General features: G+C 51.7%; 1 protein-coding gene across 1 annotated transcript; it reads right to left on the reverse strand.

Moving 5' to 3' along the window:
- Window positions 1–1131: 1131 nt before the first annotated feature.
- Window positions 1132–21182, reverse strand: SLC66A1 (solute carrier family 66 member 1). Its single transcript, XM_078873272.1, has 8 exons — window positions 21045–21182; window positions 10350–11738; window positions 9149–9278; window positions 6423–6507; window positions 5104–5246; window positions 4445–4528; window positions 3456–3641; window positions 1132–2561 (listed from the first exon to the last, which is right to left on the reverse strand). Exons 2-8 carry the CDS (start codon window positions 10613–10615, stop codon window positions 2484–2486), a joined length of 972 nt encoding a protein of 323 aa, XP_078729398.1. The 5' UTR covers window positions 10616–11738; window positions 21045–21182; the 3' UTR covers window positions 1132–2483.
- Window positions 21183–23627: the final 2445 nt, after the last annotated feature.

A 23627-nucleotide genomic window follows, 5' to 3' on the forward strand; every position in this document is an offset into this window, starting at 1 on the left:
ATCGAAAGATCGTAATACAATAAAAAACACGCAAACGCATCTTCGCGAATATACCCAAGCTGTCATGCACTATATTGATACCGCCAACCCAGCAAGCACGCCAACGTTGGGCCAACGTTGGGCCAACGATGCAGCAACGACGCAATCGTCATTTGAACGGCCGTCCCCGTTGCGGCCGGACCCAGCGTCGCCGGTACGCGGGGGAGCGGCACAGCCCGGTTTGGATTTCTACGGTTACTGCGCCAATGTGGTTGGGGCCGACGCTGGCGTGCGGTTGGAATCTCTATCATGGTTGGAATCTGTTGGCCGAACGAATGCGATGCACGTCAACTGGGCAGCGTGGTGTTTTGAACGTCGCCGGATGAAAGTCTCGCGCGGCATCGCTCTGCCACAGTTGCGTAGCCGTGGTTGGCATGGGCCCTGACGCCGCGGTTGCGAGATGTTGACTACCTCGCCTGTGATACGGGAGGTCGTGGGTGCGATCCTGACCCCGACGTCTGTATATTTGGAGGTTGGCATGTTCTCCCCGTGGTCGCGTGGATTTGATCTCTGGGTCTTTCTCTCCACATTTAGAATCAACGTCACGCGTTTAGAGCATTTGGGCTGCTATAAATGTCCACGTTTGTGATAGCCAGGACCCTTCTGAGAAAGAGCCATATCGCTCAGTGGGCCTTACCTGCTAATACACAAGGCTTAAATCTTGACCGAAAGCTTTCGTGACTGCAGGAATGAATATTCTTTGGGTCTCTCGGTAAAGCCACGTAGATAGAAAAAAATTATCAAAACAATATCACGACGTTTCGATCGCAACACAAGCAATCGTCTTCACCTGAAGATACAAGGCTCAGTTTATAGTTTTAGTTTAAATGCACCATCCTCCCCATCCTCCCCACCCTCCCCACCCCCGGGCCGATTTCCTGCCCTCTTCGTGGCCGGGGTGCCTGGGCCCCTCCTGCCTGTGCCACCGGTCCTTGCCTGTGGACACCGGTGCAGTTGAACCGCCTGCGCACTCTAACACCTAAACACCACTACCTCATACTCTTAGTTCTTTCGGTAAAGTCACGTAAGTAAAAAATGAAATTAAAATTAATACAAAATAAAATAATAAAAATAATTTTTATTTTTTATTAATTTTACCGAAAGAGCTAAGAGTATGAATCATTACAGTCACGAAAGCTTCAAATCTAGAACCACTACCTCACCGAACGGCACGTGCCCTCTTCTGTCGGAGCACATTTACATTCCAACTCCCAAGAGGTGCCCACTCCCGGTTTGCCATCCCACTAATCTGCAGCATCTTCTTGGTTCTTTCGGTAAAGTCACGTGGAATGGAAATAATAAAATAAAAAAAGGAAAACATAATAAAATATATTATTTTATTATTACTATATTATATTACTTTATGTTTTATTTTTATTATTTTACTACTTCCATTCTACGTGACTTTACCGAAAGAACCAAGAAGATGAATCCCTGCAGTCACGAAAGCTTTAAATCGAAATTTATTCTGCAGCTGCAATTTACGTCGGCGGTCTCGCGGTGAATGAAAGCTCCCCGCGAATCGGTGATTGCGCATTGCAACGCCGGGTACATGCGGAAAACTTTTATTCTGCGGTCGAACAATACGGTGGGGGGTAGCGGTGACGCCGTGGTGAGCACACCGCACGAAGAACCTGGCGACCCGAGAGTTCGATTCTTGGCGATGGCTGCTTATCGGCGGCGGGCAAAATCCGAACCGATTCCAGGTCACCGGCCCACCCCACCTTTCACCAACCCGCACACTCACAGTTGTGGTGAAGTATGGTAAAAACCACCATGACTGACTTTGTCTCGGATTGACTATAGGCTGTACGTTATATTTTTTTATAAAAAAATAATGCTTACAATTATGCCCTTTAAAATCATGCCAAATACTATAGATAAAACGTGTGCTTATATCCAGTAGACTGATCTAAAAAGTTACCCTTTGCTTCCCCCCCCCCATGCCACCAGTGTAAGGTAAGGGATACATTGCTTATAAGAGGATTGTGACTACAGGTGTGCTCATGTCATCTTGCGCCTACAGCGATTATGGGTGCTAGTCCTTGAAGAATCAGCCTTGCCACAATCCAGTCCAAATCCTAGTTGGGAGCCTATCATCCCTTCAGCGTCGATAAAACGAGTACCATTTTGTGGGGGAAGTCGACAGTGATTGTTCAATGGAAATACTCACCACCGTCATAGGAATGTGGAATTACCACCCCTGGCTCAGGGCTATAAAAACAGGGCATGCACACCGCCTTAATGCTCATTTCAGTAACAAATCACTGATTTTTGATGAATGTGACATATGATTAACATCAACAATCATATAAAATGTGTAAATATGATAAAAGCTTGCGAAGACAACACGGATAAGTTTAAGCACCGATGACAACCATTTCTTTTTCAGTTCCGTCTTCTCTCGTCATCCATTTTTTTCCCATCGCACCATGTGACGTGGCTCAGCCAATCAGCGGCTCCCGCTCGTCGTGTCGCGTGGCATGCTGTGGCTTGCTGTACTTGATGAACTGGATGGTTATCTGAGGGTCGAAGGTCAAGGATCAGAGTTCACAAGGTCATTGCGCCCATCAACCCTCCACCGGTGAGGGCTCAATGCATCTGTGGAACAATTATTATATTGATAGGGGAGTAGGGATAAGGCGGGGGGGGGGGATAATGGGGAGAGAGGGAAGGTCGAGGGCAGGACGAGTGCTACTCATTTGTTTCAACGCACGGTCGCAATTATTACAGAGATAAAATGACGCTCGATTTCGCTAAATAATTATTAACGAAAATCAAGAGAGAGCGTGATGGGCAGCGGGCTGGAGTACCGCTCACGGCTGTCAACGCCACTCTGCAGCATCACAACAAATCGCTCATCCAGCAGTGGCCACCGCAGCTTCACCGCCCTGGCTTCATTGGACTGGGTTGCCAAAATGAACTTGAACCGGCGGACAGAATTACAGTTCTGGCATCAAAAGTACCGCAGAGAGCCTTCTGCGTAGATCGCGTCGCGTCTCCGCTCCGCGTCTATGTACGTATGTACGTATGTACGATGAACTTCTTTCGCACCGTACTTAGCCAACCGTGCTAATCGGAGGTGCGAGGAAAGCACAACAAACTCAACACAAAAAGCAGTTCTACAGAAAGTGGCTTCCCACTAGCTATTGGAAGCAAGAGTGTCCCAGACGGACGCAGAAGCGCATCTGAACGCGGTGTGACTGTCATCGCAGCCAAAAGCCGCCACCGCCGCCGCTGCAAGTACGACTGGAGTTCGCGCGACGGTTTACGCTCCTCGATGAGATCGGTGAGGTGAGATCGGTGAGGTAAGGGGGGTGAGGGCGGCGGCGGTGGGGGTGCCGGAAGAATCTCCCCCCATGACAAAAAAAGCACACGGCAACGGTTTTCCGCGCGCTCGATCGCAGCGAGGATACGCAAGTGTCGAGGCTGAGCGTGCCCAGGCTGCCCACGAGCCAGGGCAGGTGGCGCAGGAAGTAGCAGCCCTGCGTGTCGCCCTCGTCCGGGTTCTTGAGCAGCACGCTGAGCCCGTACGTCAGGTTGCCCAACACGGTCAGCGCGAACAGCATGTACGACACGCCCTGCGTGGAGTGCCGCTTGTACTGCACGCACGGGGGGGTGTGGGGGTGGGGCGGTGGGGGGGGGGGGGGCAGTGGGGGGAACGGCATGGAGGGCGACGAACCGATCGCCGGGGATGAATTTTGCCGGGTGGTGGCAGTGGTGGTGGTTACGTAATCCAGCATGGCGGAGACAGAAACGAGGGTTGGCGGATCACGCGGATGTTGTGAAACGTGGCGTGCGTGGCGGCGTGCGTGGTGGCGTGTGTGGTAGCGACACGTGGTGGTGTGCGTGGTGGTGGTGTGCGTGGTGGTGTCACGTGATGGTGTGCGTGGTGGTGTGCGTGGTGGTGTCGCGTGGTGGTGTCACTTGGTGGCGTGCGTGGTGGCGTGCGTGGTAGCGACACGTGGTGGTGTGCGTGGTGGTGGTGTGCGTGGTGGTGTGCGTGGTGGTGTCACGTGATGGTGTGCGTGGTGGTGTCACGTGGTGGCGTGCGTGGTAGCGACACGTGGTGGTGTGCGTGGTGGTGTGCGTGGTGGTGTCACGTGATGGTGTGCGTGGTGGTGTGCGTGGTGGTGTCACGTGGTGGCGTGCGTGGTGGTGTGCGTGGTAGCGACACGTGGTGGTGTGCGTGGTGGTGTCACGTGGTGATGTGCGTAGTGGTGTGCGTAGTGGTGTGCGTGGTGGTGTCACGTGGTGGTGTCGCGTGGCAGTGTGTGTGGTAGCGTCACGTGGTGATGTGCGTAGTGGTGTGCGTAGTGGTGTACGTGGTGGTGTCGCGTGGCAGCGTGTGTGGTAGCGTCACGTGGTGGCGTGCGCGGAACTCCGAAGCACACCGCTCGCTTACGTTTTTGTGGATCTGTGGCAGGCGAGATCCCAGGTAGAAGAGGCAGGAGATGGAACCCGACGCGTAGCCGATGGCGATCTCGGGCTGCTCACGCACACACACACACAAAGACGACGATTCACCCCCCACCGAGTAGGCTCGCACAGACGAGTAGCAGCACCTATGAAGGCCGACATGGCACACGTGGGGGGTGGGTGGCCAGCGCCACGCCCAGCCGCCTTTGTCTCGCCAGTGCCGATGTTTACATACCGCACCGGGTGCTCATTTAAGGCTACGTTCACGCACGCGCATCTGTGTGTGTGTAGTGTAGCGGTTAGCGCGCTGCGCCATGAACCTGGCGACCCGGGTTTGATTCCCCCTCACGGCCAACACCAGTGACGATTATCTGAACCGGTCCTGGGCCACCCCTAGGTCGACTCGGCCTCAAATGAGTACCTGGTGGGCTGTGTAAAGACATCGCCACTGGGGAGACAAAGGTGATCGGGAGTGGTGCTGGCCACCCACCCCCTCGTGTGCCGTTCCGGCCTTCATAGGTGCTCGCTAACAGCACTTGCCCCTACAGTCTGTTAAGGCTATACGGGGGATATTTGTGTTAACACGCATGTGCGTGCTGGCACATGCATGCATGTTGGCACGTGCGTTCGTGCGTGGGTACGTACGTCCACGTACGACTTTGACGACAGCAGGCTTCTCCCCAAGCGGCCCGTCGCCAGCGCCTGACTGGGCGAACGTCCGAGCAGACCGACCAATCCCGTGCCTCCCAGGACGCAGGCCACGCCCATCGCATTCACGCTCAGGGAAGCTGGCGGATGACATCGACAGGAAAAACACGCCCACGACATTAATCGGACAGCCAAAAACAAATAATATCCATCTGGGCTCTTGGGCGGCTTAAAGATATGTGGGCCCCCCCCCAATTCCAGTGCATGTGGTACTTACTACTCGGACATCTGTGAAAAGTATAACCCGTAAAAACAAAGTTTTTCACTATAAATCCTTTATATGCGTGGCGGCTAGAGTCCTCTCGTCCTCTGGCTTGAGATGGCTGCCACCTATGAGTCAGATGATTGCATTGCACCATTAAGCAATTGGTAATTAAATATAATATTTTTGTCCTAAAAAGTGTAACATTTTGGAAAATATTTTTCACGAACATTAATTGTCACGCACAACGAGTCTGTGTGGAAAATGTCAGCTCGATTGGATCACGGGAAGTGGGTTAAAAAACGACCGAAAGATTTGCACGGTCCTAAGCAAGCAAGCGAACTTAATATAAAGGATTTATAAAGAGCTTTCAAGCTCATAGGATTCCTCCAGTATAAATATTCTGACTCAATGATGTTAGTTTTTATAACTAGCGTCGTCCGTTCGCGTAAATTGCACCTCGCAATCGCCGAGGAACCAACGAATGCCTGAGCTCTGCGGTCCTATGTTTATTGGAACGTATTTAGCCAATTTTATTCTTGTGCATGGCAAATACGTTCAATGAATGAGCGTTTAAACATGTTGGCGGAACCCGAAGGACCCGGAGACAACTCACGCACGCGATAGGGCAACTCTTCCCCCGAACGGAAAGGACATGACATGAGAGTCCGTACTTTACCGCCTTCTCCTGGCAATGTACGTTGAACTTCTTTTGCACCGTACGTAGCCAACCGTGCTAATCGGCAAGCCAGGGTCTGGTACCTCTCTGACGCCCACAGCAAGGGGGTTTCGCAACATTAGTGCGATCCACCAACACCCGTTTACTGTGGGTTAACATTAACTAGGGCGGCCACTCGGGTTATAACTGCGAACCTCTGCAACAAGCTGCAAAACGCATTACCGCTTGGGCATGTCGTCGCTTGGGATTGTTGCGCGTATGCTGCGGTTGCATCGTCGCGCGTATATGCTGCGGCTGGATCGTTCCGCGCGTGAACTCGGCTGCATCGTCGAGGGCGCCGTGGCTCCATCGCTGAGCCGCGTAGCGTTCACTTACTCAGGCCTTGGTTGCGTCGCTTGTAGTAGAGGTACTGGAGGATCATCACCATGTCCATGCAGACGTAGTAGATGGCGGTGTACTTCTGTTAAACACGCAGGGCACAACACCACGGGCTCGTCAGACTCGACCCACCGCTACGACAGAGGGCCTTCCCCACGCCTGCGTTGGCTTTAGTGGGGAGGGGGGGTAATTTGACCATACTTCGCAACGCTGGTCAGTGCGAGTTGGTGAAGGCGGGAGGGTGAGAGGCATGGTGTACGTCTGTAAACACAGTCCACGTTGGTCCGGACGTTGACCCAACGGTTCCAACCACACACCGACGTTGCCCCAACATTTGTATGTTTACTGGGAACTACCTTATAACCTCGATGGTGGGAACTGGGACGCCCCAACTTTTGAATTAATTTCACATCATCATCACTAGCCATGGTCAATCCACTGCTGGATGACAGCCTCCCCAATCTGCCGGCACATCTCAAGATCCACCCGTGGATTGTAATAATCCACTTAAGCACCTGCATATGGGATGATTTCACAGCTCCGTATACGTGGGTATGTACGTTAAATAATGTATTGATAGTTTAACACGTAGGCTTTCGTGACCAATATCATCCATAAGAGGCTTTTTGGGTTAGAGTGTGTTCAGCAGTAGCAGAACACGCGTGCCAACAAGGACACTCACTTCATTTTGATAATGTTGAAGTTCTGTGCAAAACTAGCTACTACTGGCCAAGACTAATTAGAGAATCTATCGAAATTGATATAGAAAATTTTAACCGTTGGGATAGCTACCGCCTTAGTGCTGCATTATTTAAATGCATGCCTATAAAGGGCACCACCATACCTCAAAGGAATTACTGTTGGTACGGCTATTTTAATACACAAAATAGACAGGAAGGACAAGATCATAGGACTCACTAACCCCCCCCCCCCCTATTTTGCGCAAGAGCGCAGAAGCGTGGTCACCACATCTACGCCACTATATAAGGAACGACACAAATCTGGCTGTCGCCTGATGAAGCTAGTTGTAATTACCGGCGAAACCTCTATTATACTGGTCAACAAAAAAAAACATTTTTTTCTGGCCTGGACTTTTGCAGCTGTCCTAGACTAATTTCAGGGTGCTGATTCCAAATCTGATCAGATTTGCTCTATCACATCTCATTTTTGTGTGCTATCGGCATACCCCATTTTCATTGATTTTACCCGAAATTAACTCTGTCACTTATGATTGCAAGTTGTTGCGAGTCAGTGACTGCTTTAGTGTTAAAATATGGTGCTGTATTTTTAGGATGGTGTGTTTATAATATAATTTTATGTAGATATCCACATTTATTTAATATTTTTCTTCCGCAGCTTTTATTGAAAATGCAATATTTGATATCTCAAAAACCTGATGTGATAGACAAAAACTGATGCCAGATTTGGAATCAGCACCCAAAAATTACCTTATAACCGTTGGAAAACCTTATGGCAGAAAAAGTGTGTTGACCAGTGTAGTTAATGTATTGATACATCCTTCGTTCACATGGGAAGGACTCAAAGGAGACTCGAGATTATGTTACAGAAGCTTTGGGGGATGTTTGGCTAATTCCACGTGCTCGAGTTTGGCTTCGTGTGGAGTGAACTCTGCGGACCCAGAGAGAAACCCACGTAAAAAAATAAAAATTAATTAATGGCCACAAATCACCACGTAGTTACGAGCCTAGATTTTAACACTTTGTAAGGCAGATATCATTAATGCATTGGTTTCTCTCCATCTGTACCAGAGGACGCAACCGGGTACCCGATACCCGTACCCTACCCATTACCCGGCTACCCGTACCCGGCTGGGTACGGGTACCCGTTTGCGACCCTGGTGCGGCCGGGTACGGGTATGGGTAGACCGTGAGTCACTGGTGAGTAACCGTTTGTCACTCATTTCCCAACGTCTTGTCTCTTCTCACAATTCAAGTTCCTAGAATCAACCCACCCGCGCCTGCAACGTGGCTTCATCCCAGAGGTCGCAATCGGGTACCCGATACCCGTACCCTACCCGATACCCGGCCGGGTAGGAGTAGCCGGGTATCGGGTAGGGTACGGGTACGCGATTGCGACCCTGGTGCGGCCGGGTACGGGTACGGGTAAGGAATCAAAACCCGTTTGCGACCTCTGATCTGTACGTAACGAGGGCACGCGGTAATGGACACCCATTATAATTTATATTATTCTTTAATCCCCCCACCCACTTCGCACGTGAAGGGCTCACAAGTGACGTTATCACATCTGCCCCTCTATTTAAAGAACGAAACAGGAGGATTTCTCCACAAACCAAAACGTCGTCCTCAGATTGTAAATGTTGTGGCTTTGTTCTCCAACACACCGGTGTGCTGTACTAGTGACGAATTGACACGTTCTGTTTACGTGACAAACCTTAATAGTTGGCTGTGTCGGGTGGTGGCGGGTTTAACGACACATTTATACTTACGCGATCTAACCCAAAAAACCTCTATTATGGATGCGCTAACTGGTCAAGATAATCCAATACTAATTACATTTTTGTTTAAAATGTTGTGTTGCTTTTCGCGAAAAACTGAACAAATTGATCGAAGGATTGTCCAAAACTTGACGATAAAAAAAGTGCTAAATGGGATTTTTTTTAAATTGGCTAAATTCCAGGCGTATGCATGGCTTTTTATTCCTTACTCTACTGTAGTTATATTTTTGTGTGTTAATGCGCTGACCTGCAGCGAGAGCTGATTGGCCAGGAAGCAGCCAATGAGATTGGAGGTGTCGCCCAAGAGCCAACACAGGAGGAACCAGATGGAGAGGGCCTCGTCGGCTCGTCCCGTCCGATACGACTCGTACAGCTGCCTGTAAACAGGCATTCGCACCAAACAACAACAACAACAGCAGCAGTCATTCGCCACTAAGCGGCGGTGACGCCACCGCAGCACTTGTGCCAGGCCAGGTGCACTCCCGAGGCCGCGTGAAGTATCAAAGGCTCGCTGCTGGCAGTAGGTCACGGGACAGACCCTGCAGGTGCCATGGGTTGACTGACTGAGATGACTGGCATCACCCATGCCCCCCCTACTGTGCCGTGCGCACGCACACACACCCACGCGGAAACAGTGGGACTCCGCCGGGGCGGATACTCTGATCCGTGTTCGTAGATGATACACTGGCAGGCACTTTGTTAGATGAGAGCCTACCCCACGCACATGTGGATTGAGTGAGAGTGAGTTCTTCTTGGTTCTTTCGGTAAAGTCACGTAGAATGGAAATAATAAAATAATAAAAATAAAACATTATAAAATCATTCTCACGACGTTTCGGCCACAACGCAAGCAGCCTTCCTGCTTGCGTTGTGGCCGAAACGTCGTGAGAATTATTTTATTATGTTTTATTTTCATTACTTCCATTCTACGTGACTTTACCGAAAGAACCAAGAAGATGAATCCCTGCAGTCACGAAAGCTTTAAATCGAAATTTGAGAGTGAGTTATTTGAACAAACTATGCCACGCCGTCTCACCCCAGGGTGTGCAGATGTGGGAGCGTAGGAGTACGGCACAACAATAGCTTTTCCCGCGCCGTCCTTTGCTGCCCGCACGGCACAGACGGCTACTTTTTTTCTGCGTGGTACAGCGCTGACAGGTTCAGAGGATGGGTTTGTCAACACTTCTGGGTAAATTATTTTATTTCGCCCAAAAGGCTTACGATGGGGCCACACTGGATTTTCGACCGGAGTTAAGTGGGCAGCCGTGCACGCACGACCGACAGCTGGGGCAAGTGCTGTTAGCGAATACCTAATAAGGCCGGCACGGCGCACGAGGGGGTGGGTGCCCAGCACCGCGCCCGGCCGCCTTTGTCTCCCCAGTGGCGACGTTTACACACCCGCACCGGATACTCAATTTGAGTCGACGCGTACGTACGCACGTAACTCACGGCATGGAGGCGAAGAGGAAGCAGAGCAGGGAGAGCAGCCCGAGCACGACGCTGGCGACGTCGCGCCCGTTGCTCGCGCACTCCCCGAACACGGTGGAGATCCACGCGATGGAGCCGTTGGCGCACACCACCTTGAGCGCTTGCGCCAGGTGGCACTCGCTGGCGTTGGGCCCGGCGGTGCCCAGCGCCGCCGCCGACGCCGCCCACCAAGAGGCCCCGGCGTCAGGGTCCCACGCTCGCCCCGGCACCTCGCCGCCACCGGCCATCGCGGTCGACGATCGCCGGGTTGGTCGGGGTTAACGAGGGCGGGCGGGCGGCCGCCGCGTAGGAGGAGGAGGATGTGACGCGGTGTTAGCAGCGCTACCTTGAGGGGTCAAGTGCAGCGGCGCTGGGCTTAGGGTCACGTCGGTTGTTTTTTTCTTTTCTTGTTTCGAGCCTCAAAGTGCACCTAGCCTGGCGTGGGCGTTGCTGCGATGTCGCCGCCTCGCCTCGTTGTTTGTGGATTTTTTTGTCGTTGACGGCGCGTTGTACGAACGCCTTCCCGGGCGACTTTCAATCCCACGATTGTAAATCTACTCCCCAACAACGAACAACCCCTCTGTTATTTAACTCCTCGCCTCTTGACAGCTGCTCTATTTGAATTGGGTTACCAGCAGTGGCTTTGGGCAGCAGCGGTTGGTTGTCAATTCGAGTAAGTGGCTAATTAAGGCGCCATCGACGGCACCGCGTTGACAACAGTAGCGATTAAAAATATACATATATATATTTACGTTACATATAAATAACAGAAGCCACTCTAGGACCTCCCCCTTTGCGAGCCGAACGCTTTTCAAACGATGCCTCTTAAGTGGGTTGCAGAGAAGCGCAACGGAAATCACCGTCCTTCGGCTGTGGCGCGTGGAGTCCGTACGGCGCGTACCGTCACTGCCCGTTGCGTGCGCCCAGCCTCATCAACGTCGACTTTGCTTTGACAACCGGTGTAACCTTATCGACGCTATTTAAGCGTGGAAGAGTAGGCCAAAATACCTCCTTGGAGAGGTTTTTTTCTCTAGCGCTCACTCTGGCAGTGCGAGGTATTTTCTGCCGGCGGTGGCGCACCCTCCGATTAGCACGGTTGCATACGTATGGTGCGAAGTTCTACGTACGTACGTACGTAATATACGAACAACGAATTGACCTTTGGTTTCAACATAAAGCAACGGGCCCAGTGCAGGCTGCGTTGGGCCGTGGACGAGAGGATCGCGAGCGGAGGAGGGTACGGCAAACGTGCCGAACGCGACACGCGGAGGACTCTGGAGGACGAGAGAAATGAGACGGGCCGCGCGAACAGGAGGCAGCGGCGGTTGGCGGAGGACAGTGGACGGAGTCGCGCCTGTCCGGTACACGGGCCTGCAAAAGAAAATGTCAATTTTGCCACGAGGGGACAAAATTTTGTCACGCGAGCCCCAGGTTCCGTTTCGTTTCGCAATCGCCGCTCACCGTGACGCTTGAGTCGACGACTGTGGCAAGAGCAAAGTGTTGAAGAGACCAATTAGTTTCAAGGATAATGCATATCTTATCAGAGTGTGTTTTTTGTTTGCATTTGACTGCAGGTATTGTGGTTAATGCAGACATAATTCTTTGTAAAAAGGTTTCAGTTTTGTTGTCAGAAAAAAGGGGAAAACCCCTATTATTATATTTTGGTACTGGCAAAGGAGGTCTAATGATGATTCATGGGAGTTGTTTGACCATACTTCACCGCACTCGTCAGTGTGGGCTTGTGAAGTGGGCGGATGGTTTTTTAATGAATCGGCGGGGGGGAGGGGGGGTATATTAATTTGTGTCGACGCAACGCACGGCTGAAAAATGCTTCGACAAGCGGAATCGTTTCAAGTGTGGTGAATACGGTGATAACGAGTGGCACTGGGTTGTACAAGTTCACACGCAGACCCGGCCATTGCTGAATCGCACAAATCGCGCACGCCAGACATTTGTCACGGGCGAGCGAATTCGCGGCCGCGAGACCGTGGCGAGACAATTTGGCGCACCGATGTGAAACGCTCTCGCGCACTTCCTCGTCCCGCTACTTTCCTCACTCTAACATTTAACGCAGAGGCGTTTTTGCGACCAATATTATTCGTAATTATAAAGGGTTTTTTTGTCATATAAATGTTGTGGGTTTATACTCCAACACTCCGGTGTGCTCAAGTCGTAACGAATTGGCACATTTCGTTTTACGTGACAAACCTTACTAACTGGCCGTGTGGCTTAACAACCCATTTGTCTTTACGTGCTCCAACCAAAAAAAATCCTTTATCTACTCCATCATTTGCGAATTCCCTCTCCCATCATCTCTTTCCCACACCCCCCCCCCACCGAAGTTTTCGTAACCTTGCCCAATTCAAAGAGATGTTGTTTTTTCAAGAGACGTGTCATTACCACTTACCTAGATTACAAGTTTGATGGTGCCGTTTGTTCGCTGGCCCGCTTAACGTTTTTGGGCCTTCCGGACAGTATTTGGTAACGAAAGCTAGAAAGATTCCCCATGAAGCATTCACAGGCCGTTGGGGCAAGTGCTGCGAGCGAGCACCTACGAAGGCCGGCACAGCACTAGGGGGTGTGGCCAGCACCAACACGCCTTTGTCTCCCCCAGTGTCGATGGTCACACCGCCCCAGGCACCACTCATTTATGGCTGAGTCGACCTCGAGAAAGAATCCCAGGCCCAATTCAGATAATAACCATTTAAGATGGTCACGGTCGTGGGAATTTTGACTCGGGGCGCCAGGTTCATAGTGCAGTGCGCTAACCGCGACCCTACCACCACCCCAAGACAAAGATCCCCCAGATAGCCTTAACAGACTGTTGAGGCAAGTGCTGTTAGCGAGCACCTATGAAGGCCGGTAGGGAACACGAGGGGGTGGGTGGCCAACACATCGCCCGGCCGCCTTTGTTTCCCTATTGGCGATGTTTACAAACCGCACCAGTTACTAATTTGAGGATGAGTCGACCTAGGGGAGGCCTCGGACCGTTTCAGATAATCGTTAACTGGTGTTGGTCGCCGTAAGCGGGAATCAAACTCGGGACCCTGGGTTCGTAGTGCAGCACGCCAACCGCTACACTACCACTCCCCACACACAAAGATAAAGATCCCCTGTATAGCCTTAACGGACTTTCGGGGCAAGTGCTGTTAGCGAGCACCTATAAAGGCCGGCACGGCACACACGAGGGGGTGGGTGGCCAACCCCACGCCCGGCCGCCTTTGTCTCTCTAGCCGCGATGTTTACACATCGCACCTGGTACTCATTTGAGGCTGAGTCGACCTAGGGGAGGCCCAGGACCGGTTCAGATAATCGTCACTGGTGTTTGCCGTGAGCGGGAATCACACACACGACAACACACACATGCAGCACACAGCACACACCCAGAACCCCCGGAAAAAACACACCGCACGTACACTCAGCACATACAAAACACACACGCACACACCTGCAACACACAAAGATAAATCACACGCACACACATACAGCACACCAAGGGGACAAACACAACACACAGAGAAACGCCGACTCAGTCCAGTGGAGGGGTGGTGGGTGGTGGGGCAGGGCGGGGCTGCAGCTAAGAACAAATGCCACCGCCGCCGCGATTATATCATCACCACCACCACCAGCAGCACCACCATCACCACCACCATCACCACCACCATCATCATCATCATCACCACCACCATCACCACCATCATCACCACCACCATCATCATCATCACCACCACCATCACCACCACCAGCTTCGAGCAGCCGTCACGTGCTGTTTGCGTGCTCGTGTCTAACCGGCCCTGGCACTCACACGGCCAACATCAGTGGTGTTAACCATCTGAACTTGTCTGAGGAAGATCACGCCCCCCATTCCCCATTGGTAGAATCAGACTTAAATGGGGTCCCGGTGCGGTGTAAGTAAAACAAATAAGAATCAGTCTAGATTTGAAGTCTAGATTTGAAGTCTAGATTTGAAGCTTTCGTGACTGCAGGAATCTATACTCTTTGGTTATTTCGGTAAAGTCAAGCAGCCCCCCCACTCTCTCTCCCCCCTTGCCCCCCCCCCTCTCTGTCTCCCCCCTTCTCCTACCCCCCCTCTCTCTCTCCCCCCTTGCCCCTACCCCCCCCTCCAGAGGTGTGGACTCGAGTCATGTGACTTGGACTCGAGTCAGACTCGAGTCATGAATTTGATGACTTGCGACTCGACTTGGACTTGCATAACAATGACTTTGTCCCACCTCTGCCCCCCTCTCCCCCCCCCTCTCTGTCTCCCCCCTTCTCCTACCCCCCCCCCTCTCTCTCCCCCCTTGCCCCCCCCTCTCTCTCCCCTTCCCCCCTCTCTCTCCCCCCTTGCCCCCCCCCCTCTCTCTCCCCCCTTGCCCCTACCCCCCCCCTCTCCCCCCCCCCTCTCTGTCTCCCCCCTTCTCCTACCCCCCCTCTCTCTCTCCCCCCTGCCCCCCCCTCTCTCCCCCCTTGCCCCCCCCTCTCTCTCTCCCCCCTTCCCCCCTCTCTCTCCCCCCTTGCCCCTACCCCCCCCTCTCTCCCCCCTTGCCCCTACCCCCCCCCTCTCTGTCTCCCCCCTTCTCCTACCCCCCCCTCTCTCTCTCCCCCCTGCCCCCCCCTCTCTCTCCCCCTTTACCCCCCCCCCTCTTTCTCTCCCCCCTTCCCCCCTCTCTCTCCCCCCTTGCCCCTACCCCCCCCTCTCCCCCCCCCTCTCTCTCCCCCCACTCCCCCCCCCCTCTCTCTCTCCCCCCCTTCCCCCCTCTCTCTCTCCCCCCTTCCCCTACCCCCCCCCCCCACCTCTCTCTCTCCCCTCTCTGTCTCCCCCCTTCTCCTACCCCCCTTCTCCTACCCCCCCTCTCTCTCTCCCCCCTTGCCCCCCCCTCTCTCTCCCCCCCTTACCCCCCCCCTCTTTCTCTCCCCCCTTCCCCCCTCTCTCTCCCCCCTTGCCCCTACCCCCCCCTCTCCCCCCCCCTCTCTGTCTCCCCCCTTCTCCTACCCCCCCCTCTCTCTCCCCCCTTACCCCCCCCCTCTCTCTCTCCCCCCTTCCCCCCCTCTCTCTCCCCCCTTGCCCCTACCCCCCCCTCTCTCCCCCCTTGCCCCTACCCCCCCCTCTCCCCCCCCCTCTCTGTCTCCCCCCTTCTCCTACCCCCCCTCTCTCTCTCCCCCCTTGCCCCCCCCTCTCTCTCCCCCCTTACCCCCCCCCCCTCTTTCTCTCCCCCCTTCCCCCCTCTCTCTCCCCCCTTGCCCCTACCCCCCCCTCTCCCCCCCCCTCTCTGTCTCCCCCCTTCTCCTACCCCCCCTCTCTCTCTCCCCCCTGCCCCCCCTCTCTCTCCCCCCTTGCCCCCCCCCCTCTCTCCCCCCTTGCCCCCCCCTCTCTCTCTCCCCCCTACCCCCCCTACCCCCCCCCTCTCTCCCACCTTGCCCCTCCCCCCTTTCTCTTACCTATATAACCTCTTGCCACGGCAGCTCTCTCCCCTACTTCAGCATGTGTCTTGCTGTGGTTGTCCCACCTGATGAAGGTTGCTTGTGTTGTTGCGATCGAAACGTCGCGATTTGTTTGATTTTATTTCTACCCACGTGACTTTACCGAAAGAACCAAAGAGGATTAAAAAAATCAGCTTTGGGGAGACAAAGGTGACACCCCCCCCCCCCCCCCCACTTGTGTTAAGCGTAGTTGCCCCGCCTGAATGGTCGCTACTAACTACAACACTTGCCCCACCAACCTGTGTAGGCTGCATGGTAAGAGGGGGGGTGGGGGGGTCTCTGTTGTTTTCTCGAATCGCATTTCTTCAGCTTTATATTAATAATGAAACTATCAATGTTTCAGTTTAAGTGCTGTACAGTACATTTCAAAAGTTAAGGTTACAAAAAAAAAAGAATTAAATAATCAGCGCCTTTGTGAATCCCCTACTGGATGAAGGTCCAACTCCCCCAGGCAGATGCCGGTCATGCGGGGGGGGGGGTGTTTTGACCATACTTCACCACGCCGGTGAGAAGAAACCCCACAAACCGCATTTCAAACACCGCGCAGATAGATTCAATAATCCGCTGCTTTGCCGCCGTATTTGGTCATGTATCGCTACTCTTGCCATCAGCAGAGTACATAAACACACGCACTGTCTATGTGTGTGCGTATGAACTCGCTAACTGGACTGAAATCGCTGAAACCAGTTGTAAACAACGCGGTCGTGGGCTGTTACGACCGTCAACCCAAATTATGTTGCCATAAAAGCCGATCGTCAAATCGCTCAAAATGTGTCCGACCTCGTCACTTCTCAGAAGCTCAAGCAGTGATCGAGACAGCTTGGATGGGTGACCACCACCACGCACTTACTAGAGTCTTAGTAGTAGGGTTTTACCCTTTAAACTGGTACAAAACTGACACCTTTATACAAGACATCATGTTTGCAATAACCACGACACAAGCAGTCAAAATGCAAACAAAAAGAAACAACTCTGATAATGATATGCACTGTCCTTGAAGTTGATTGGTCCACACCCGAGACAGCTTTTCTTAGAGCCTAGTCTCCATTGGTGTTGGACCAGATGACGCCAAAAGTAAAAACCTACTACTATATGTTGCCACTGGTAAAATATGTCTCAGTGTAAATATACTAGAGTCTTCTTCTTGGTTCTTTCGGTAAAGTCACGTAGAATGGAAATAATTCTACGTGACTTTACCGAAAGAACGAAGAAGATGAATCCCTGCAGTCACGAAAGCTTTAAATCGAAATTTACTAGAGTCTTGTTGTTGTTGGTACAGTCGTAGTAAGTACTAGGCTGCTGAGGGACAGCAACATCAGTCGTATGCTCCCACGTCTATTCACACTATGACACTATTTTACTGGTAGGAACCTCCTGGTTACACCAGCCCACAGGGGATTATTGTGTCCGTGCGTCGTGCAGGGAGGGGCTGGGTGGGGAGTGAGGGGCTGGGTGGGGAGGAGGGGCTGGTGGGGAGGGGCTGGATGGGGAGGATGGGGAGGGTGGAGAGGGGCTGGGTGGGGAGGGGGCTAGGAGGGGAGGGTGGGGCTGGGTGGAGGGTGGGAGGGGTGGGGCTGGGTGGAGGGTGGGAGGGGTGGGGCTGGGTGGGGAGGGGCTGGTTACCCCGTGGTGCCCTTATAAAACTCAACGTTTAACCTACTCACGCCGGCTTGTGCCCGCCCTCACAGTTGGCCATATTTGCGGAATACACCACGCCGCCGTTGACCCTGGCCATTGACCGAGCAACCCAACGTTCCTACCAGCTTCCTCCGCAGCAGGACAATGTGTTGATTTACCAGGTAACGTCCCACCGAGCTATACGGCTCTTTTTTCACAAGCGAACTGGGCCGTGAATGATGGCTCAACAAAGTGGCTTATCATCACGTGGAAATGTATAGCAGCCAAATACTCTGAATGCGTGATAGTGATTCTAAATATGGAAGGAAAAACCGGAGGACCCGGATAAAAATCCACACGACCGCGGGGAGAGAGAAAGAGAGAGACACGCAAACTCCAGGATTGAACCCACGAGCTCCTGTACACCAGGTAAGGTAGTTAACATCTCGTCACATCAGCGCCCTACGGTTGGGGAGCGGTGGTGTTGCGGTTAGCGCACTGCACTACGAACTTGGTGACCAGAGTTCGATTCCCGCTCATGGCCAACACAAATGACGATTATCTGAATGGGTCCTGGGCCTCACCTAGGTCGACTCAGCCCCAAATGAGTACCTGGTGTGGTGTGTAAAACATCACCACTGGTGAGACAAAGGCGGCCGGGCGTGGTGTTGGCCATTCACCCCCTCGTGAGCCGTGTGGGCCTTCATAGGTGCTCGCTAACAGCACTTGTCCCAATAGTCTGATAAGGCTATAGGGAAATATTTGTATTTGTGTGTGGGTGGGTGGAGGGGGGCAAAGGTGGGGAGGAGGTGATGACCGACAGAGTCATCATAGCTGAAGTTCTCACTCTGGTTTCGTTCCTGTACAAAGAAAAAATCTATTTCCGTTCAGTAAATGACGGAACGCATTGCTAGACGGATGAAGGAACACCATTCGTGAGTGCAGCAGCAGATAGAGCGTGTACCGTTACACGTTCAAGCGCTAACTGTGGATGAGGGATGATGATGATCTCCATATCGACCCTGTGGTCAGTTCCACATTTAATTTTGCGAACTTCTTCTTTCTTACCTCAGACGTACTGTATAAAACAAACAGCCATACCTGTTGTCGAAGTATTTGGTTGTTCTTGTGAGTTGCATTATTGGTTGTGCTTGTGGCACCGCTGCTGGCTCAACAGCATCATCCACAATAGAGTATTTTTTGGGTTAGATCGTGTAAATATAACTGTGTCGTTAAACCTGCCACCACCCGACACAGCCAACTAGTAAGGGTTGTCACGTAAACAGAACGTGGCCAATTCGTCACTAGTACAGCACACCGGTGTGTTGGAGAGCCAAGCCACAACATTTACAACATTTACAATTTGAGTAATTGTTGTGTATTTGCTCTCCAACACACAACCGGTGTGCTGTACTAGTGACGAATTGGCCACGTTCTGTTTACGTGACAAACTTTACTAATTTGCTGTGTTGGGTGGTGGCGGGTTTAACGACACATTCATATTTACGCGATTTAACCCAAAACAACCTCTATTGTGGATAATATTGGTCACGAAAGCCTACTACGTGTTAAACTCAACAGCATTACCAAGCAGTTTGCCTCCGAAAAAATCATGGCAAGTTAAATTCTTTCTCTGGATATTGTGGCGATTGTGCCCGCGTCGATCCAACGCCCCCGCCACGCGCTAACGTTGGCATGACGTTGGCATGACGTTGGCATGATTACTGGGGGGTGAGGGGGGGGTGAGGGGGGGGTTGAGGGAGGTTTGAACCCTGTTTTTGTCGTCACAGGAACAACATTTCCCACAAACCTGAACATTGTGCCAGCAACATTTTAATAATGTTATGTTTGATATAAATACGTTTGTTTCGTAACAACTTTTCATTATTGAAGGATTTGTCTGGTACGGTACCTCAATTGTAACTAAACGTGTAACGACGTTTACGGTATTCAAATGGCAATTTAAAAACAAGTGGTCATCTAACAATTAAATAATCGAGCCCCACGGTTGCTATTACGTTCAGTCAACCTACATGGGTGAGGGGGGGGCCGGGTCAACCTACATGGGTGGGTGGGGGGGGGGTTTCGGGTCAACCTACATGGGTGGGTGGGGTGGTTTCGGGTCAATCTACATGGGTGGGGGGGGGGTTTCGGGTCAACCTACATGGGTGGGTGGGGGTGGTTTCGGGTCAACCTACATGGGTGGGTGGGTGGGGGGGTCAACCTACATGGGTGGGGGGGGGTTCGGGTCAACCTACATGGGTGGGGGGGGGGGTTCGGGTCAACCTACATGGGTGGGGGGGTCAACCTACATGGGTGGGTGGGGGTGGTTTCGGGTCAACCTACATGGGTGGGTGGCGGGGGGGGGTTCGGGTCAACCTACATGGGTGGGGGAGGGTCAACAGCCGCTTCAGATATTCGCCACTGATGTTGGCCGTGGTAGGTGTTGTAGTGCAGTAGCCACGACACTACTGCCACAACAACAACCGCAATTCGCCACTAAGTGGCGGTGACATCACCACGGCGTTCGTGCCAGGCGAGGTGAACTTTAAGGCCACGTGCTGTATCGAACGTCCGCTGTTAGGTCACGGGTCAGACCCAGGTGCCATGGGCCGATTGACTGAGATGACTGGCCGATGCACCAGCTGTGCCCCATACTTTGCCAACTTGCTTCGATTTAGCCGCCCGGGATTCCGCTCGTTGTTGTGAGCGTCGCTCCTCTGCTCTCCGTTATAGCTGGAAAGCGACTGCCTCCAACAAACAGCCCAGTAGCAGCGTCCTTCACGAGCCTCCTCCTCCCTCCACAGAGGCCGATCTTGACACCGCTGCTACCAATTATTGGCAAGTCCACTCAGCTCCATATCCTCTCGTACCACATCATTCCATCTCTTCTCGAGCCCGTGCCACACACACGCACGCGTTAATGTAATTGAAGGGTAGTTGGCAAATACTAATGAACAAACTGGCAAGTCGCACGCTTGCCCCAACAGTGGTAACCTCTGCACTGCTACACACCCCACAATCAGCACGTGTCAAGTCAATCATCTAGTTAGTACATTACCACCGTACACGATTCCCGCCTTTGTGTGTGTGTGTGCGCGTCTTTGTATCAGCACAATGGGGAACGGTGGCGCAGTGGTTAGCGCAACTGCGCTACGAAGCCGGCGAGCTGAGTTACATTCCCGCTCAGGATCAAGAATAACTGTGACACGAGTATTTGAACTGGTCCCGGGCAACCCCTAGGTCGTCTCAGCCTAAAAAAAATGTCTGGTGCGGTTTGTAAAACATCACCACTGGTGTTACGCAAAGTCGGCCGGGCGTGGTGTTGACCACCCACCCCCTCGTGTGCCGTGCCGGCCTTTACAGGTGTTACTGCTTAACAACACTTGCCCCAACAGTCTCATAAGGCTATAGAGGGGGGGGGGTCTTTGTTGGCCTTACAGCAAATACATATATTCTCCCGCCTGTAACATCAGCTTTATTCTTTTTCACACAAACTCGACGATCCTTACACACACACACCCGCAGGCGAGTGTAGTACACACACAGGGGTGAGCGCGTGCCAGAGTTGGTACGTACCACGAAGATTGTCGCTGTGGAAGCCAGCGGCGGCGACGACGAAGACGACGACTTCTCACGCCGGCACTCAAGAACCTGGCTCCTTCTGATGCGGAAATCATCGAGATCAGCTGGGGGGTGGAGTTAGGGGCGTGGCCATAGCTAGGGGGCGTGGTTAGGGGCGTGGCTAGCGCAAGGGGGCGGAGTCAGGCCCGGTGTAGTCACACCCACAAAGCTCCAGCGACCAATCAGGAAGCCTCCCAGGAGGAGAAAAAAAAACACGCGTCATTTACAAGATGATGTGTGGGTGAGGCACATCGTTATTCACGTGATCACGATTATTATTCACATAATGTCGTGCTATCAAGAAGGGACATGTCGCCTACTATAATCTATAGTATTTATGTTAAGGCTCCACACCCGGTGTTGTCATTGACGAATGCGTTGTTGTTGACGTGCACCACTGCCAACGCAGTAGCGTCAGCAATACAAGTTGTTCAAGTTGCATAATGAGTCGTTTGGTGCGTGTTGTTTTGTCATGAATACATTTAAAACGATGAGTCACCTGCCAAGATGCTAAGCAGTCCTCTTGAGGCCACTTCCTCCAGCTGCGATTTGAGCGAGCTATTGCAGGGTCTGCGCTTTCATCTCCGATGCAGTGTCCCTTCTCGGCCAGTGTTCTTGACTAATTTTCAGAGGGGGGGGGGGGGTCCCACTTTCGCCGATAAGACATCGTCAGTGTGAGAGGCCGCCACAACATTTGAAACCGTTGAGGGTTTGACATGAGCAGCACGCTGATGATGATGATGGGGGTGGTGTTGTCACGCGTTGTGTATTAATTCTAGATTTGAAGCTTTCGTGACTGCAAGGATTCATACTCTTAGGTTTTTTCGGTGAAGTCACGTAGGTAAAAAATAATAAAAATTAATAAAAGTAAAATTAAAATAAAATAAAAATCACGACGTTTCGGAGGCAACACAAGCTTCCGTCTTCAGGTGGAAGCTTGTGTTGCCTCCGAAACGTCGTGATTTTTATTTTATTTTTATTTTACTTTTATTAATTTTAAAATTTTACCTACGTGACTTTACCGAAAAAACCTAAGAATAAGAACACTGCTCCAAGGTGACAACTTTGACGAGTGACAGTTGTATAGGGGCAGCGTGGAGGCGCTTCGGTTAGCACACTGGCGCTCACTCTCAACGTGTTACCAATTTAACGGACCTCTATTGAATGATTGTGATGATGTTGATGATGTGTGTTGCAAAGGAGCTGTCCTGCCAGTGGCCCATGACCTCAGCCTAAATTAAGTTTAACGCGTAACAGTAAATGAACGGTATGTTTGTCAATCCGCTGCGGGTCAAGGCGGTTATTTCGAACATACTTCATCACGCTCGTCAGCGCGGTTTGGCGAAAGCAAGGAACACATTCACGTGGGAGCATCGGCGTACAGTACAACAATGGATGTAGCCGCACTGGCCTCTGTTATACCCACCACGTAGCCTCGCAGCAGCCGATCAATAGTTCCTGGTTTAACTATTGATAGTCCTGTGCTGTAGAACACGCAGTGCCAAATACAAGTGTGTGATGTTGAATTAGTGACCTATCATGTGTGGGGCATGTACAGCATCAACATTGCACACCATCTATTGATAAACACGAGGTTTAAATTCGCCATGCCACCTCAGTTCGATTCCCGCTCATGGCCATCACCAGTGACAATTAACTGAACCGTTCCTGGGCCTCCCCTAGGTCAACTCAGTCTTAAATGAGTACCTGGTGCAGTGTGGTAAACATCGTCACTCAGGAAGACAAAGGCGACCGGGTGTGGTGCTCGAGACACGAACCCCTCGCTAACAGCACTTGCCCCAAATTGCTGTCAAGGATACAGGGGGGATTTTTGTTACATAAGGAGTAGGTGGCAACTTAGCATGAAGGCGTTTTCAGAATGGACTCTGACCCCGGCTGGTAACATACTGATCTATCTTCTTGGTTCTTTCGGTAAAGTCACGTAGAATGGAAATAATAAAATAATAAAAATAAAACATAATAAAATAATTCTCACTTAATTTTATTATGTTTTATTATTTTATTTCCATTCTACGTAACTTTACCGAAAGAACCAAGAAGATGAATCCCTGCAGTCACGAAAGCTTTAAATCGAAATACTGATCTATGCCAAACATTGCCACCCAGTAAATCCTCACCGAGTCTCAAGACTCTTTTTCACGATGGTCCTGCCAAGTCTTCGCAGCAAGGGAATGATGTTGCTACTGCGTGCGTGTAATCCCATTTGAGCAATGTGGAGGGAATTTTTGCATAATTGGGATGTTTGGCCAATCTTGATTCCATTGTATGGGTGGGGGTGTTTTTAAATCCTTTATATTAAGTTCACTTGCTTGCTTGCGCGCTTACGACCGTGCAAATCTTTCGGTAGTTTTTTAACCCACTTCCCGTGATCCAATCGAGCTGACATTTTACACACAGACTCGTTGTGCGTGACAATGTATTTTCGTGAAAATTTTTTTTTTTTCCAAAATTTTACACTTTTTAGGATTTTTTTTTTCTATTTAATTACCAATTGCTTAATGGTGGCAGGCAATCATC

This window comes from Lampetra fluviatilis, chromosome 36 (genome assembly GCF_964198595.1).
Source record: "Lampetra fluviatilis chromosome 36, kcLamFluv1.1, whole genome shotgun sequence".
NCBI classification, from domain to species: Eukaryota; Metazoa; Chordata; class Hyperoartia; order Petromyzontiformes; family Petromyzontidae; genus Lampetra; species Lampetra fluviatilis.